General features: G+C 44.2%; 1 protein-coding gene across 6 annotated transcripts in view; it reads right to left on the reverse strand.

The window, feature by feature from the left end:
* The window catches only part of LOC147629048 (tRNA/rRNA methyltransferase (SpoU) family protein), a 276,989-nt gene that overhangs the window by 63,655 nt on the left and 199,098 nt on the right, over positions 1-14,236 (reverse strand). For all 6 annotated transcript variants that reach the window (XR_015267878.1, XM_086812261.1, XM_086812260.1 and 3 more), the window contains 4 exons: positions 13,880-13,993; positions 11,283-11,542; positions 10,915-11,172; positions 10,659-10,814 (listed from right to left, as the gene is read on the reverse strand). Coding sequence is in view for 5 of the 6 variants with exons in the window: in XM_086812261.1 (XP_086668387.1) it covers positions 10,659-10,814; positions 10,915-11,172; positions 11,283-11,542; positions 13,880-13,993 (788 nt within the window). In the remaining variant the exon portion in view is untranslated. The remainder of the gene's footprint in view (positions 1-10,658; positions 10,815-10,914; positions 11,173-11,282; positions 11,543-13,879; positions 13,994-14,236) is intronic.

Raw genomic sequence — 14,236 nt, forward strand, 5'->3', positions numbered from 1 at the left:
ACTATGGCAATGAGCTTCACATGGACATGGTACAAGAGGTTTTAGATCAACTCATGATAAACAAGCTGATCACAAAGTCTATTTGTAAAGAAACTCCCAAGCCATGTGTAGAATCAAATTGCATTGTATTCACCTTTGATTCCACTTTGATGAAGGTAACTCCATTTCCTTTGATTCCACTCTGTTGCGTAGTCTCCAATCATTTTGTCCAAAGGTTCAACGAGCATTACAAGGAGCTTTGTGTTGAGTTCTTTGACCACGGTTACGTGTACAAGATGAGGGCCGTTTCATTTGTTCCTTGAGCATGCCTTCCTTGGCATCATGAGATCTTAATGGCACACACAAGCTCTTGTGGGATGACATAGGAATGTAGAAGAACGAGCAATTCGAGCAAAAGCAATATACAACATGGAATGGGATTTCCTTAGCAACAAGGTTTTTTATGTGTGGGATGGCAAGCCACCATATTCGGGTGTAGATGGAGGAGATCAAAGTTCAAGGTATGCCTTCAAACAATATGGAAATAATGCTAATGGATGTATCCCATAGCTCATAACATGAGAGAATAGTCTTCAACTTGAACCAGCTATTTTGACCATGTTGAGGAAGACTGGAACAATTTCGCGATTACTCTCAGATTCCCAGGTTCTCCCGCATATTGGCCTATGCTAGAGGCGATCGGGTCCACCTTTGGGCTAGTTCTTCAACTGGAACCCCTCCACGCCTTGCCAACATCTTCTGCTGAGGTGGTCATTGCCTCGGCGGATGCTGTCCCCAGGGTCATGGTTCTTGCCTGTGAGACTGTGAGCTTTTTGAGGACTATGTTGTGCTTCTGGGCCATAGTGGTCTTTTGAAGCAACGTATGGAGATTGCAAGTAAACCCGATCAGTGCCGGGTTTGTCACAAATAGGGTCACTTTGCTCGAGATTGCCCTCGGGCTCGGGGTCGCAGGAGGCCTCGCAAGCGTGCTTCTCAAGCGCCACCTCCCTTGGATCCTTCTCGTCCTACAGTCTGCCAGGTGTGGTGAGCGATCTCTCACGCCCGCCCCCCTGGTGTGATTCATGGGAAGACCTCCTCGGATCCTGTACCTCAGATAGATGATGTTTTTGGATGCTCATCGCAGTGGGGATCATGTATTGCAGGATTTTCAACATGATGCCATTGCGCCCTTGATGCCCCGCAGGGCGCACAAGTTTCTCATAGATATGCACGTACTATGCAGGGCCCCGGACAAGGGCATGTCAGTGGACTTTGGCCCGTGGATTATCCCGTCCTCCAGCATTATGAGAGACGTCCTTAGGCTGCCCATCGTCTTCTTAGATCCGTGATCAAACCCTCTTCTCTTCCATGAGAATCATCTCATGGAATGTTCAGAGCCTTGGAGGGCTTCCCACCCGTGGTAGGAAGCGCCTTCTGAAGGACCAGCTTCATGTATATTTGATAACATCTTTTCTTTCTGGGATTGGGGATTTGAGAAAGCTTATGACAGAGTGGATTGGGATTTTGTGGAGGGCACTATGGCACATATGGAGTTTTCCCAAAACTGGATCAGAGGGGTGTCCTGCCTATACAGGAAGGCTCATAGCACTGTTTTAGCTTGTAGGGGGCGAGGCGAGCATTTTCAGATTTCCCGTTCGGTGAGACAGGGCTGTCCCCTTGCCCCTTTACTACACCTCATTGTAGCTGAGGCTATCAGCAGGTTTCTTTGGGCTGCCCCTGGTGTTGTGGGTCTCAGGCTGCCTTTATGCACAGAGGAAGAGTTTTCGGACTCTGAGTTACTAGATGATACGACATTGTTCCTTGAGGCTTCACATGCTTGCTTATGTTCTTTCCGGACAGCCTTGGAGGCCTTTTGTTTGGCAGCAAGAGCTACTATCAATTGGCATAAATCCATTGGTTTTTGGATCAGTGATTCTCCTCTTGCAGATTGGGGTACAGATGTTGGTTTTACTTGGATTGAGAGAGGATGCTCTACCAGATACCTTGGTTGTCAGGTGGGCATTGACATCTCCCCTTTCAACAGTTTGCTCCATTGCTCTTAAGCATTAAAAGCAAACTTCATCACTGGAGTAGGAGGAAGCTCGACTTGGCCTCTAGAGCTTTGGTGGTTAACCAAGTTTTGCTAGCCACACGACTTGGTTTATTGCTTCGTGTTGGATTTTTCATAAGGGTTGCATTGGCCATCTTCGTCGCCTTATTCAAAACTTTCTTTGGTTAGGGTTTGATGGAAATGCACACATTAGGGCGAGAGTTGCTTGGGAAACCATTATTAGGCCTAAGTAGGAAAGGGGATTGAATATCATTGACCTCGAGGTGCAATGTAAGGCTTTGCTCTGTAAGCTTGTTGTTAGGGGCTTTCTTCCAGGCACTGAGCCGTGGAAGGACTTTCTCATGCAACAGATCATGAAGTGTGTCCCTGTTCACGCGGAGGTGACTGGACTCTCAGCTCACGCTTTATTTTTTCAGATGCAGTTCACCGCTCCCTTCGTCCCCCCCTGGTTAAGTCCCTCCTACGGGCCTGGGACTGCTTGAGGAGTTTTTTGGTACACATGTATCCCATGGTAGGGGTGACAGGTCTACAACTAGAAGAGCTTTGCCCACTGAATTGTCTCATGGAGAGACATTGCCTTATGCAGGAAAGTCACATGCAACTGATTCTCAAGTTCGTGGAGCACATGCCACCGTGCTTCATGAAACTTCCATGATGGCCCATGGAGCCCATGCAGATAGGGCTGCCCCGTTGGATAAGGGCAAAAGAAAAAGAGAAGACCATGAGCCTCATGCCAGAAAGCTCAAGGAATTTAAAGCAGGTGACAAATCTGTTAAGTTTGATGTTTTTCATGGAGAGCATGATGCTTCCAAAGTGTTAGCATTTGTGGCACAGTTTGACATTGCCTTTAGCGATGAGGACTTCACTGAGAAGTCAAAAGTACGCCATGCTAGCATGTTTCTGAAAGGAACCGCTGCTCATTGGTGGATCACCGAAAAGATCCCCAAGGACCCCATTTGCACTTGGAAGGAATTTAAGGATAGATTCTATGCCCAGTTTTTGCCACCAAATGCGGAGCAAACTCTCACCCAAAAGTGGGACAGACTTGAGCAAAGAGATAATGAAAGGGTGCAACAGTATGTCAACAAGTTCTGGAAAGTGTTCCTGGAAGTAACTCCTTTTATGCAAATCACAGAGGATGAAAGAAAGAGGAAGTTTCGCTTTGGACTGCAACCAGCATATCGTTCGGGCATCCGAAACATACTTTGCAACAGCTCGCAGCTTCTGCTCTTGCTACGGAGCAATTAGTGCTCAAAATTAAGCAGGATCAAGGCGGTTCAAAGGGGAAAGACAAGGCTGTCCCAAATCTGCAAAAGGGTGGACAGCCACCTAAAAAGAACTTCCGGGAGACCCACAAGGGAGGTAGAGCTGAAAATACCTCATCTAAAGATCACGGCCCAAAGAAAGAACGAATTCGGCTTGACCCCGGAGCAAAGAGAGCAATATGCCAAGGACGGAAAATGTTTTTCTTGTGGTAGCAAAGAGCACATGTTTCGACAATGCCCTGACCGCAAACCTAATCACGAGGACATGCAGACCAAGGCTAATGTACATGCAGTTCCCGATGTGCAGGGGCACACAAATCATGATGCAAAAGAGCGAATGGTATGCAAGGCTTGGGATCAAATCAAGGATCAGCCCGCCTTATTCATGTTTGATGACTGTAAAACCGATAACTTCATCTCCATACAAACGGCAGCTGCATTGGGTATTGAGGTTGAGAACATGGGACGAAGCTGCATTGGGTGTTAAGGTTGAGAACATGGGACCTCATATTGAAGCCGAAGCTGCATTTGTTGGTAAAGAGGTGCAGGTTACCCCATTGATAGGAAAATTGTGCATACATATCCAGGGCTACCTTGATAATGAACATTTCCTAGTTACACCACTAAATGGATGTGATGTATTGTTGGACAAGCTGTGGCATCATAGGCTTGAGCCCCGCAAAGAGTACAAGACCAATATGATTTCTTTTATGCATAAAGGCCGCATGCATTTTATTGATGCTAGCAAAGAAGGGGATTCCATCCCACTTGTATCACACATCCAAATTAATAAAGCAATGAAAAAGAGTCTTTCTGCGTACTTGGCTTTTGTTCGTGATAGCATTGTACCAAGTCATCAAAATCTGGATGCTATGACTAATGATAGGCTGAATTTTCTTCATGCATTCAATGACTGTTTTGCTGATACATTGCCAGGAGAATTACCTCCCCAAAGGCCCGAAGATCATCGCATAGATCTTGTGCCAGGTAGTTCTCCACCCAACAAACCTGCTTACCAAGTGAGTGCTGCACAACAAGAAGAGAACATGAAGCAGGTAAATGAGCTTTTAGAGAAAGGTTTGGTTCAGCCCAGTTCCTCACCTTGTTGCTCTCCTGTACTTCTTGTTCAAAAGAAGGATGGCTCATTCCGCATGTGTGTGGACTATAGAGCTTTAAACAAGCTTACCATCAAGAACAGACTCCCAATTCCGTGTATTGATGATATTTTGGATAAGCTTGATGGTTCGGCCTGTTTCAGTCGACTTGATTTGAAGAGTGGTTATCACCAAATACGAGTGGTACCACAAGATGTCCATAAAACTGCATTCGTGACAGCCTTTGGATTATATGAATTTTTGGTAATGCCTTTTGGTCTCACCAATGCTCCTGCGACGTTTAATCGTATGATGGATAGGATATTCTGACCCCATCGCAAATTCACAGGAGTATTCTTTGATGATATTTTGGTTTTCTCCAAGAATGAGAAGGAACACAGAACTCATTTGGTCACAGTGTTCGAAGAATTGCGAAAGCATTTGGTCACAGTGTTCGAAGAATTGCGAAAGCATAAACTTTTCATTAATGAAAAGAAAAGTGAGTTTTTCCTTTCAGAGATTCATTATTTGGGACACATTGTATCCAAGGATGGAGTAACAATGTATCCTGCACAGATATAGACCATTCGGAATTGGCCAGAATTGCAAAACGTACATCAAGTACGTAGTTTTCTGGGATTATGTTCGTATTATAGGCGTTTCATAAGGCATTTTGCTATGATAGCCACCCCTCTACATGATCTCACAAAGAAGAAAACCACTTTCAAATGGACATCAAAAGAACAGGATGCTTTCTTGCAGCTCAAGCATGCTATCATATGTGGTCCAGTTTTGATTGTTCCTGACTTGCACAAGTCATTCATAGTTGAATGTGATGCTTGTGGTGATTGTATAGGAGCTGTCCTAAATCAAGAAGGGCATGCAGTTGCATATGAGAGCCGTCGTTTGCATGATGCTGAGCTTCATATGGATATCTATGAGAAAGAGCTCTTGGCTGTAATTCATGCCTTAGAGATATGGAAACATTATCTTCTTAGGGCTGAATTTGTAGTCAAGACAGATCATCAAAGCTTGAGATACTTTCTATCTCAAACAAAGCTTTCAGAAAAGCAGATGAGAATGGCAAACTTTCTTTCCATGTTTCATTTTCAGATTGTGCATACTCTAGGAAAGAAAAATGTGGTGGCCGATGCATTATCCAGGAGGCCTTATGTAGCTGCAGTCTCAGTGGCCTCTCATGGCGACTTATCTGCTATGCAAGATTTGTATCATTTGGATGCTGATTTTTGCCATATATGGACTGATTTGATGGCTGGTCATTCACATGCCTCTTCTGTTATCAACGAGGGTTATCTTATGAAGGATAATTGCCTATGTGTGGTGAAGGATTTGCGTCCAAAGGTTATGGACGAATGTCACGCTCCACCTTATGCTGGTCATAGAGGTATCATGCCTACTACACGCATGATTGAGAGATATTTCTTTTGGCCAAGCATGCGTAAAGACATTGAGGCTTATGTGCGTGCATGTATTACTTGCCAAAAGGTGAAATTTGACAGGCAAAAACCTTCAGGTTTGCTTCAACCATTGAGGCTTATGTGCGTGCATGTATTACTTGCCAAAAGGTGAAATTTGACAGGCAAAAACCTTCAGGTTTGCTTCAGCCATTGCCTATTCCCTCGCAACCTTGGGAAAGTATTACTATGGATTTTATTATGGATTTGCCTAGATCCCAGCATGGGAATGATGCTATTTGGACCATTGTGGATAGGTTTAGCAAGCAAGCTCATTTCTTGCCCGTCAAGAAAACCATTAAAGTTGATCATATGGTAAAGCTTTTTCTTGCTAACATTTTCAAGCATCATGGTATGCCTCAATCCATTGTTGGGGATAGAGATCCCAGGACTACAAGCCTCTTTTGGAGGGCTTTATTTGATAACATGGGCACTAATCTTGAGTTTTCATCAGCTTATCATTCCCAAACGGATGGCCAAAGTGAAGCTGCAAAGTCAGCCGTGTTGGATTTGTTGAAGTGTTATGTGACAGATCAAAAGACTGCATGGGAGAAGTATCTTCCACTTGTTGAGTTTGCCTACAACAATACGATCCATGCCTCCACGGGAAAGGCTCTGTTTGAGATTATTTATGGCAGCAAGGTATTGCCACCCATCCTTCGTACAAAGGATGAGATCTTTGCAGAGCTGATGAATATGTTCGTGCCTTGGATGTAGCCTTTGCTCAGGTGCGGACAGCCATTGCAAAGTCACAAGATAAGCATAAAATGGCTGCTGACAAGCATAGAAGGGACATGCAAGTCAAAGAAGGTGATTGGGTTTTGCTGAAATTTGAGAAGGCAAGAGGCCAAGATGAGAAGGATCATATCCTAAGCTTTCTCCTCGTTATTATGGACCCTTCAAGGTGATTCAGAAGATCAATGAAGTGTCATGCAGGCTTGCTTTACCTAGTCACTGGAAGATTCACAATGCATTTCATGTGAGTCTATTTCGGAAATATGTGGGGCCAGATCTTGACGAGCCTGTCTCACAGAAGATCTGCCAAAGATTGATGAGCTTGCGGAGATCCTCCAGTCAAAACGGATTGTTTTTCACAAGGAGAGAAAGCTACCTGCAGGAACGCTTTCTAGGAGATACCTTGTGAAGTTTAAAAATTATTTGTCTATTGATGCTAAATGGGTAAATGAGGACTATTTTGTTGACTACCCACAGTTGTTGCAGGCATATCTTGAGGCTTTTCAGTTGAGGATAACTCTTTAGAAGCCCGGGGGGATGTCACCAATTGGCCGACCATTTGGTCCATCTCCAGTTTTTGTGTCTCGTTCACTTGAGGCCAGGCCGGTGTCTCATGTGAAGAGGCCAGTATTTTTACTTGACATGGACGGGAGCCACACTGGTGCCACCCGTGTGTTAGCAGGAAGGTGTCGTATGGACGGGAGCCAGACTGGTGCCACCCGTGTATGACCGGGACTATGTTCTATCCATGGGATTGTCTCGCCATGGAAGAGCCAATATTCGTGCTGTGTCTTGCCTATGGGACTGTCACTCCATAGGAAGACCAGGATTTATGTTTTACGTCGTGCCATTTTTGTGCCGGCAGATATTTTGTACTTGTTTCATGAACGGGAGATATGTCCATGATACTATTTGCACATGCACTCATGTTTTGCATGTTTGAAACTGTTTTTGCATGACTTGTATTTTTGTGTTTGCCTGCTTGACGTGCCACTTACTGAGCGAGGACGCCTGCCAGTGAGTCGTGAAGCTTGCTTTGTGTTCTGACGAGTTTTGTTGCATGTGAACAGGTGGTAAGTGTATTGCACATGTTGGTTTAATACTTTATTCTCTAACCTTTCATTTTATAAGGTTGTATGTTCACATTCACTTAAAAGTGGGCAGCATGGACCCACACCACCATGGAGCTGGCCGCCCACATGCAAACATGGGGAGCCAGCTAGCTCTAATTGTTTACTCCCCTCCAACACCCATAATAAAGGCAACCACACTTCGTGGAGGAGCACCCGGCGATCGTTTCCACCATCTATCCGGCGACCATCTCTTGCGCTTCTGCTCCCAGGCGGCTGCTGAACTGGCTGTGCTGCTCCTCTGTAGGCAACTGGCTACCAACTCCAGCAAGCTGCGCATGCTGCCACCCCTAGCAGACTGCGCTGCTACTCTACTGGTGGTTGTGCGCCTGTTCTCCAGCCAGCTGCGTTTCTACCGTTAGGCGGCTGCACTACAGGTTGCTGCGCAGCCTACCACAGCAGCCGGCTGTGTGTCCATCACTAGCAGGCTTGTGTTCATCTCCAACAGGCTGTGCTCTGCAGCTAGGCAGTTGTCCACCACCAACAGGCTGTTCTCTAGCTCCAGCAGGCGGCTGTTGACTGTGCGTTTCACCTCCTTTGCAGGCGGCTTCTCTTCAAAGTGGCGGCTACTACTCCTCTTCCTTCTCCACAAGAAGGTGGCTATGCCCTGCACAGCGGGTGGTGGTTTTCCTTTATAGGTGGGTGTGCCTCCTTTACATAGGCAGCATCTCCTTTCTTCAGGAGGTTATACTTTTCCCCAGGCAACTACTCCTCACGACATGCTGCCGCACCTTGGTGTCCCACTCAAGTAGCTGACACAGACACCATGGGTATTGGTCTTCCACTTGCAATCTACAAGTAAGTGAATTTCAGATTTAAGTAAAGAGCTTTGTGGTAAATCTGATAAGGGATTCTCGCCACGGCAACACCCGTTCGGTGCCGGGTAGTCCAAGCTCTTGGAGAACCACGGTCCAAAGGTGCTGAGATCGGGAGAGCCAGGTGTTAGTACGGGAGCGCCTGTTTGTGCGTGGTCCTGGAACACCACTAGGGCGCTCTCCGCGGAGTCCAGTGAAGGCATAGGACCGTAGAGACTGGACCACGCAAGTGGTCGTTCTACTTCGAACGTCGACTTCGAGCCTCTTGTTTGGTACTGTATTCATTTGTACATGGACATCATCTGGTTCTTGGAACCATGGAGCATTGCATTTGTTAAATACTCCCAATAATATATCATAAATTGAGGGGGGGGTCGGCCCGTTCCGGCCCCAATGCTGGTGTCCATCTATTTCATTTCATTTCATTTCAAATTTCAGTTGTTATTTAGTTGTCCATTTCAAATTGTGATTTTAAGTTGTGCTATTACGCGTGTGGGTGCTATTACGCGTGTGGGTGTCCAACGGAGTCTATTCCCACTTGACGGGATCGGTTTCATTTGCCACTTTCACACTTTGTCCCTCCGGCACAGAGGTGAGACAATCCTGGGGAGGTTATTGCTAGCATCTCAGCCTCGAATATCTGGAAGGCTAGATGCACTTAGGGCATTGAGGGTACTCTCGTTCTTGTTTCTCAGTGTCTTTGCAGGATTTGGAGTGATATTATTCACACCATTATGGCTACTTGGTCCAGAGCCCAAGGATCTTCGAGGGATGCGAAAAGGAAGCGTACCCAGTTTATGAGAGAGTGGGAAATTGGTATCTTTTTCACATCCCCTGATTCGGGACCCTATTGGCAGCACAGGGCTCCTTATTGGTTGAGATCTCCACCTTACTTGGTGTGAAATCTCCCCACCTTCACTTCCAGGAGCCCTATGGTTGTGCTTCTTGTGCTCGCGCTTTGTATGTCGTAATGAAGGTGCTCTGTGGATGTGGTTGTGGTCTATTAAGTATGCAAAATTTTACAAAATGGAGATTTCACACCAAGCAAGTCTCCCAATAAGTCTTTTAGTTTTGCTTTGTATTGGGTCACACATACATATCTATGCTCACGAGAGAGAGAGAGAGAGAGAGAGAGAGAGAGAGAAAGGCCAATGAGCTTTTGATGATCATCAACAGTTGGCATAGGGGTATCAAATGAAACAAGGGAGCTTAGTAAATGGGTGGGGAGAAAAGAGAGAGAGAGCTATATGGAAAGCTCAACCTCTACTTCAATACCTTGGTGAGTGAGAGCATGGGAGAGAAGGAGAGAGGGAGAAGAGAACTTGCATCAACACACCATCACTCACCCACACGTGACACAATCCTTAAGCACGCATGCAACAAATATGAGAAAGCATAGAAACAAACTTCAATGACGAGCAAGAAACTCAATACAGTTATGTGAATCTGCTCACTGCAAAGAGTGGGTTGTTTGACACTGTGACTAAAGAGAAAGAGCTGATTACATTCAAATGCGATCTGGAGTGCAAGCCAAGAAAGGAGAGCTTGGAAGATGTTTCTAGAAGGAGATGCCCAAGTAGAGAAGAGGACTGGAAGTAAGACTCAGGAGTATCCTATTTGAACGAGGTGCAAGAAAGGATTCACAGCAACAAGGACTTTAAGAAAAGCTGGAAAATATCATTATTGTAATGAAAGGCCCATGGTGAAACGGATTTCATTGCCTAACATGGAGGACAAAGCCATCATTTTCACAAACTGGCAAGATACCTTAGTGACACTTTTTCAGAATTAGAAAAAATACCTATCCTTAAGAGGTGACCGTGCATCAAGTTCAGGATATGCAACATGCTGTGACAACAATGTAATGACTCCCAAAACAAGCTGACAGGTGTACTTCAAAACAAACTTTGAAAACCTGAACTTTATGCATTTTATAAAGCTGAACTTTCCACAATATGAGCCTATTGGCCTTCAAGAAAGGCTAACTGAGGCCATTCCATAACAAAATTGGGGCTGTTTATTGCTGCTCAAGCTGCGGACATTGCTAGATATAATCAAGAGGGGAACAAAACAACAAAATAACTGCTCACATACCCCTTTCAGAGCGTCTGATGCCACACTTGCTGGAAGACGGCGTTGGCTTCGCCCACCTAGCTTTCCAATCACAGAGCTAGGTAATGCACCACAGCTTGAGAGGTCATAGTTCCAAAAAACTGATGAAGCCCTTCGAGCATGTGCAAGAAACTCACCCTGCATTGCAGTTCGTGCAGCAACAAACAATACACTATTCATACAGAAAGAACTTAATTCTTGTGAAATAGAAGCTCAAAAATGTGTCCCAGGAATTTACCATATTCATAGATACAATGAATTGAAGGTGCTTCCTGATGCCGTCAAGTGGGCAACCACCATCAGCAGTAAGGGCAACAAAATCAAACTGTTTTTCCATCCCCTTAGGCAAGCCCCCACCAGTAGTGAGCTCTTCGCTTTTGTTCAATGGTGAAGGGCATATTTTGATAATGTTATCTAAGAGTAGTAGAAGCTTTTCTGGTACACAAGTCGAATTGTATGCCCTCTGGTAGATTTTACAAGCATGCTCATGTACAAACTGCCCAACAGAAACATCCCAAGACATGTTACAGAAGCACATTCCACTGGCATAGACTGTAAAACCATAAGAAAACAAAAAAATAGCCCTAATTCTTCATAGAAGTATACCATCATCAACCTTGACAGATTTTTTGGCTCCAGAAATCCAAGAGAGACAGCCCTTGCCCACTTGTCTGCCTCTTGTGTCCATGCTTCAACTTCTTCATCGGTGACAACAATGTTTACTCCACATATGGGGGGTTTCACAAATGCATCAGCTATCTCATGTAGGCCCTCTGTCAGCCAGGTCTGAAACTCAAATAAGGGGAAAGAATCCCTTTTGTTTGATGCTGACCTGAGCCAATTCCATATGTGTTTATGTAGTATTCCTGCCACTCAATATTCCTTATCAGCTACACAAGAAAAACTTAATCAAAAAATAAAACTGCCCCCTGACACGTAAGGGCCTTGAAGCCTTTATTAGCCAAGGAAGTAACTTACCTCTAGATTTGAAATATTATGTGTGTGTGTGTGCGCGCGCGCGCGTGTGGACATGCACATGCACGTGTACAAAATAATATTTTTGGAGCATTTATTATATATGTTATGTATATGTGGATGCACGTAGGTGTATATATATAGTGTCTCTCTATTAAAACGACCTTTTCTTGCAACATTTATACTATATGTTGTGAATGTGTGTGAATGGATGAATGCGCATGTGCGCATGTGAATATACATCCATTCACATACACACACATAATGTATAGTACAAATGCTCCCAAAAGGGGTCATTTTGATAGACTCTATACTGCCATTCTGTAAGATACGTAATGCCTAATATAGGTTAGAGGTGGGGTTGAAACTACCCTGGGTCAAGTGCTATTTGCATTGCATAGTCCTATATAACAGGAGGTTTGAGCCTCAAGTGCACACGAAAATCACAGCCCAACACTAGGTACCAGAAGCACCTCAAATTATACAACATCAACCTCATAGTCTGCCATTCCACGTAACTCTGGATATAGTACCTATTCATTTGTATCAGAATTGCTCTGTTCTTTGCAGGAACTTGAATGCACCCATGTGTGACATTGTTCTCCTTTAATTTGATACCTGTTTGAGTAAATTTGGTAGCTATTTCCGTATGGGTTCCTTGTACCATTAAATTTCAAAGAATGTATCTTAATACCGATAGCAATCGCTTTTAATCATTGTCCGCAAGCCCCCCCACCCCCCCCCCCACGGCGGCTATCTGCCCCTTCTTCTTCTTCTTTCTCCAAAGTTTTTTTCTTTTTTCTTTTTTCTTTTTCTTTCTTTCTCATTTTTTTCTTTCCTTTTTTCTTTTCTTCTTTTTTCTTTTTTCTTTTCTCCTCCTCATTCCCAGTCCCTCTCCTTTCTCTCCTTCAATGCAGGTTGGTGCTTTCTTTTTGGGGTTTTCAGCTTTTTCAGCAAGCTTCGGCCTTTTCTGGTCTTCACCCTCACTCCCGCCCTTAAATGAGGCGAGTTTGTATGTAGCCCATGGTGGTTGTATCTGGCCCTTTGTGGCTGTTTTTCTTTAACTAATTGAAGGATCTTTTTCCCGGATTTTTTCTTTTCAAAGAATGTATGTGTTCTAATCACAAATGCCAGTCTTATAATCCTAGAATGGTAAACTAACCATGCATGAGTGATAATAACCACTCATGGGGACAAAATATCCATGAAATATCCTCAGAGGTTCCAATTCTCTCAAGCAAGGTCTAATTCTTACATAGCTCGACCTGTAATGCCTGACGAGTTCTCATGTGTAACAAGATCAAGCCACACCAGTTTCAAGGGGGGTCAAGTTTTGGGTATGGATCATTTTTAAAACAAAAATCCAAGTTTAAACCGATAGGTTGTTACCCGCCGTTTGACACATGTTTTGTGAAGATCTTTTCAAGTTGGTCTCTGGAGCTTCCATCGTGTGGACAAGTATGTCGACCATGTCTCTGTTTAGATCCACTCCTAAAATAATGATGACTACTGAAGGATTACTGTAATCATCCTGCGTATAGTGTGCACCATTTGGCCAAATGACATTCACATCTTAAGAAAGGTTTGCAAAATGCATGCAGGGTTATGTAACATTTGGGCAAATATGTGGCCCATGTCTTTGTTTAGATCCACTTCTAAAATAATCCTCTCTCGAGCTTCCATCATGTGGACAAGTATGTGGACCATGTCTTTGTTTAGATCCACTACTATAATTAATGATGACTTACTGAAGGATTACTGTAATTATCATCCGTAGACATGAGCTTCCATCATGTGGGTAAGTATGTGGACCATGTCTTTGTTTAGATCCACTACTAAAATAATGACGACTTACTGATGGATTACTGTAATCATCATGCGTAGACATTGTTGGCACCATTTGGCTGCATGACATTCACATCTTAACAGAGGTTTGCAAAATGCACGCGGGGTTATGAGGCAGTTAGCGCTACGGGGGTCATGCTCGGCCAAAATTTTTCACAACAATCAGTGACAACCCCTGATCAATAAATTTGGCGACCCTATCAGGAACAAAATACACTTAAATTTCTAACTCTAGGGGACTCAAATACTTAACAGTTGCAAGGAATGCACATCCAATGCCTTGTTTCAGCACATAGCTTTATAGATTATCAATATTCTTCATTTCTATCACTACACCCAATCTGATCTTTCCACAACCGAAATAAGCAAGCAATAAGTGGTACCTTCATGACTAACAAATTCCTCGGGAAAAAGACCCACAAACCAGTAAAATTTGGTAAATGGAATATCCGGAAGCAGCACAAGAGAGCTGGCAGCTCTGAGCAGATGAAAGCAAACTGCACCCAACAGCCAAAACCCTGTCAACTAAAAAAATGAGAGAGAAAGAAAAAGATAAATAAACATCTTCAACAGACCCAACAGGTCTATGAGACCGAAGCGTAATACAACTCCATGACCGTACCGATCCATGCGTGTAGTGGGAGAGAAATGAAATGAAATGTTATATTAACGTCTTCAAAAGGCCAAAGTGACCTATGAGACCAAAGTTACAACCATGTGACATCTGATACACTGTCTGG

The sequence above is a fragment of the Cibotium barometz genome, chromosome 18 (assembly GCF_041138505.1).
Source record: "Cibotium barometz isolate CiBa-2024 chromosome 18, ASM4113850v1, whole genome shotgun sequence".
In the NCBI taxonomy this organism is placed as follows: Eukaryota; Viridiplantae; Streptophyta; class Polypodiopsida; order Cyatheales; family Cibotiaceae; genus Cibotium; species Cibotium barometz.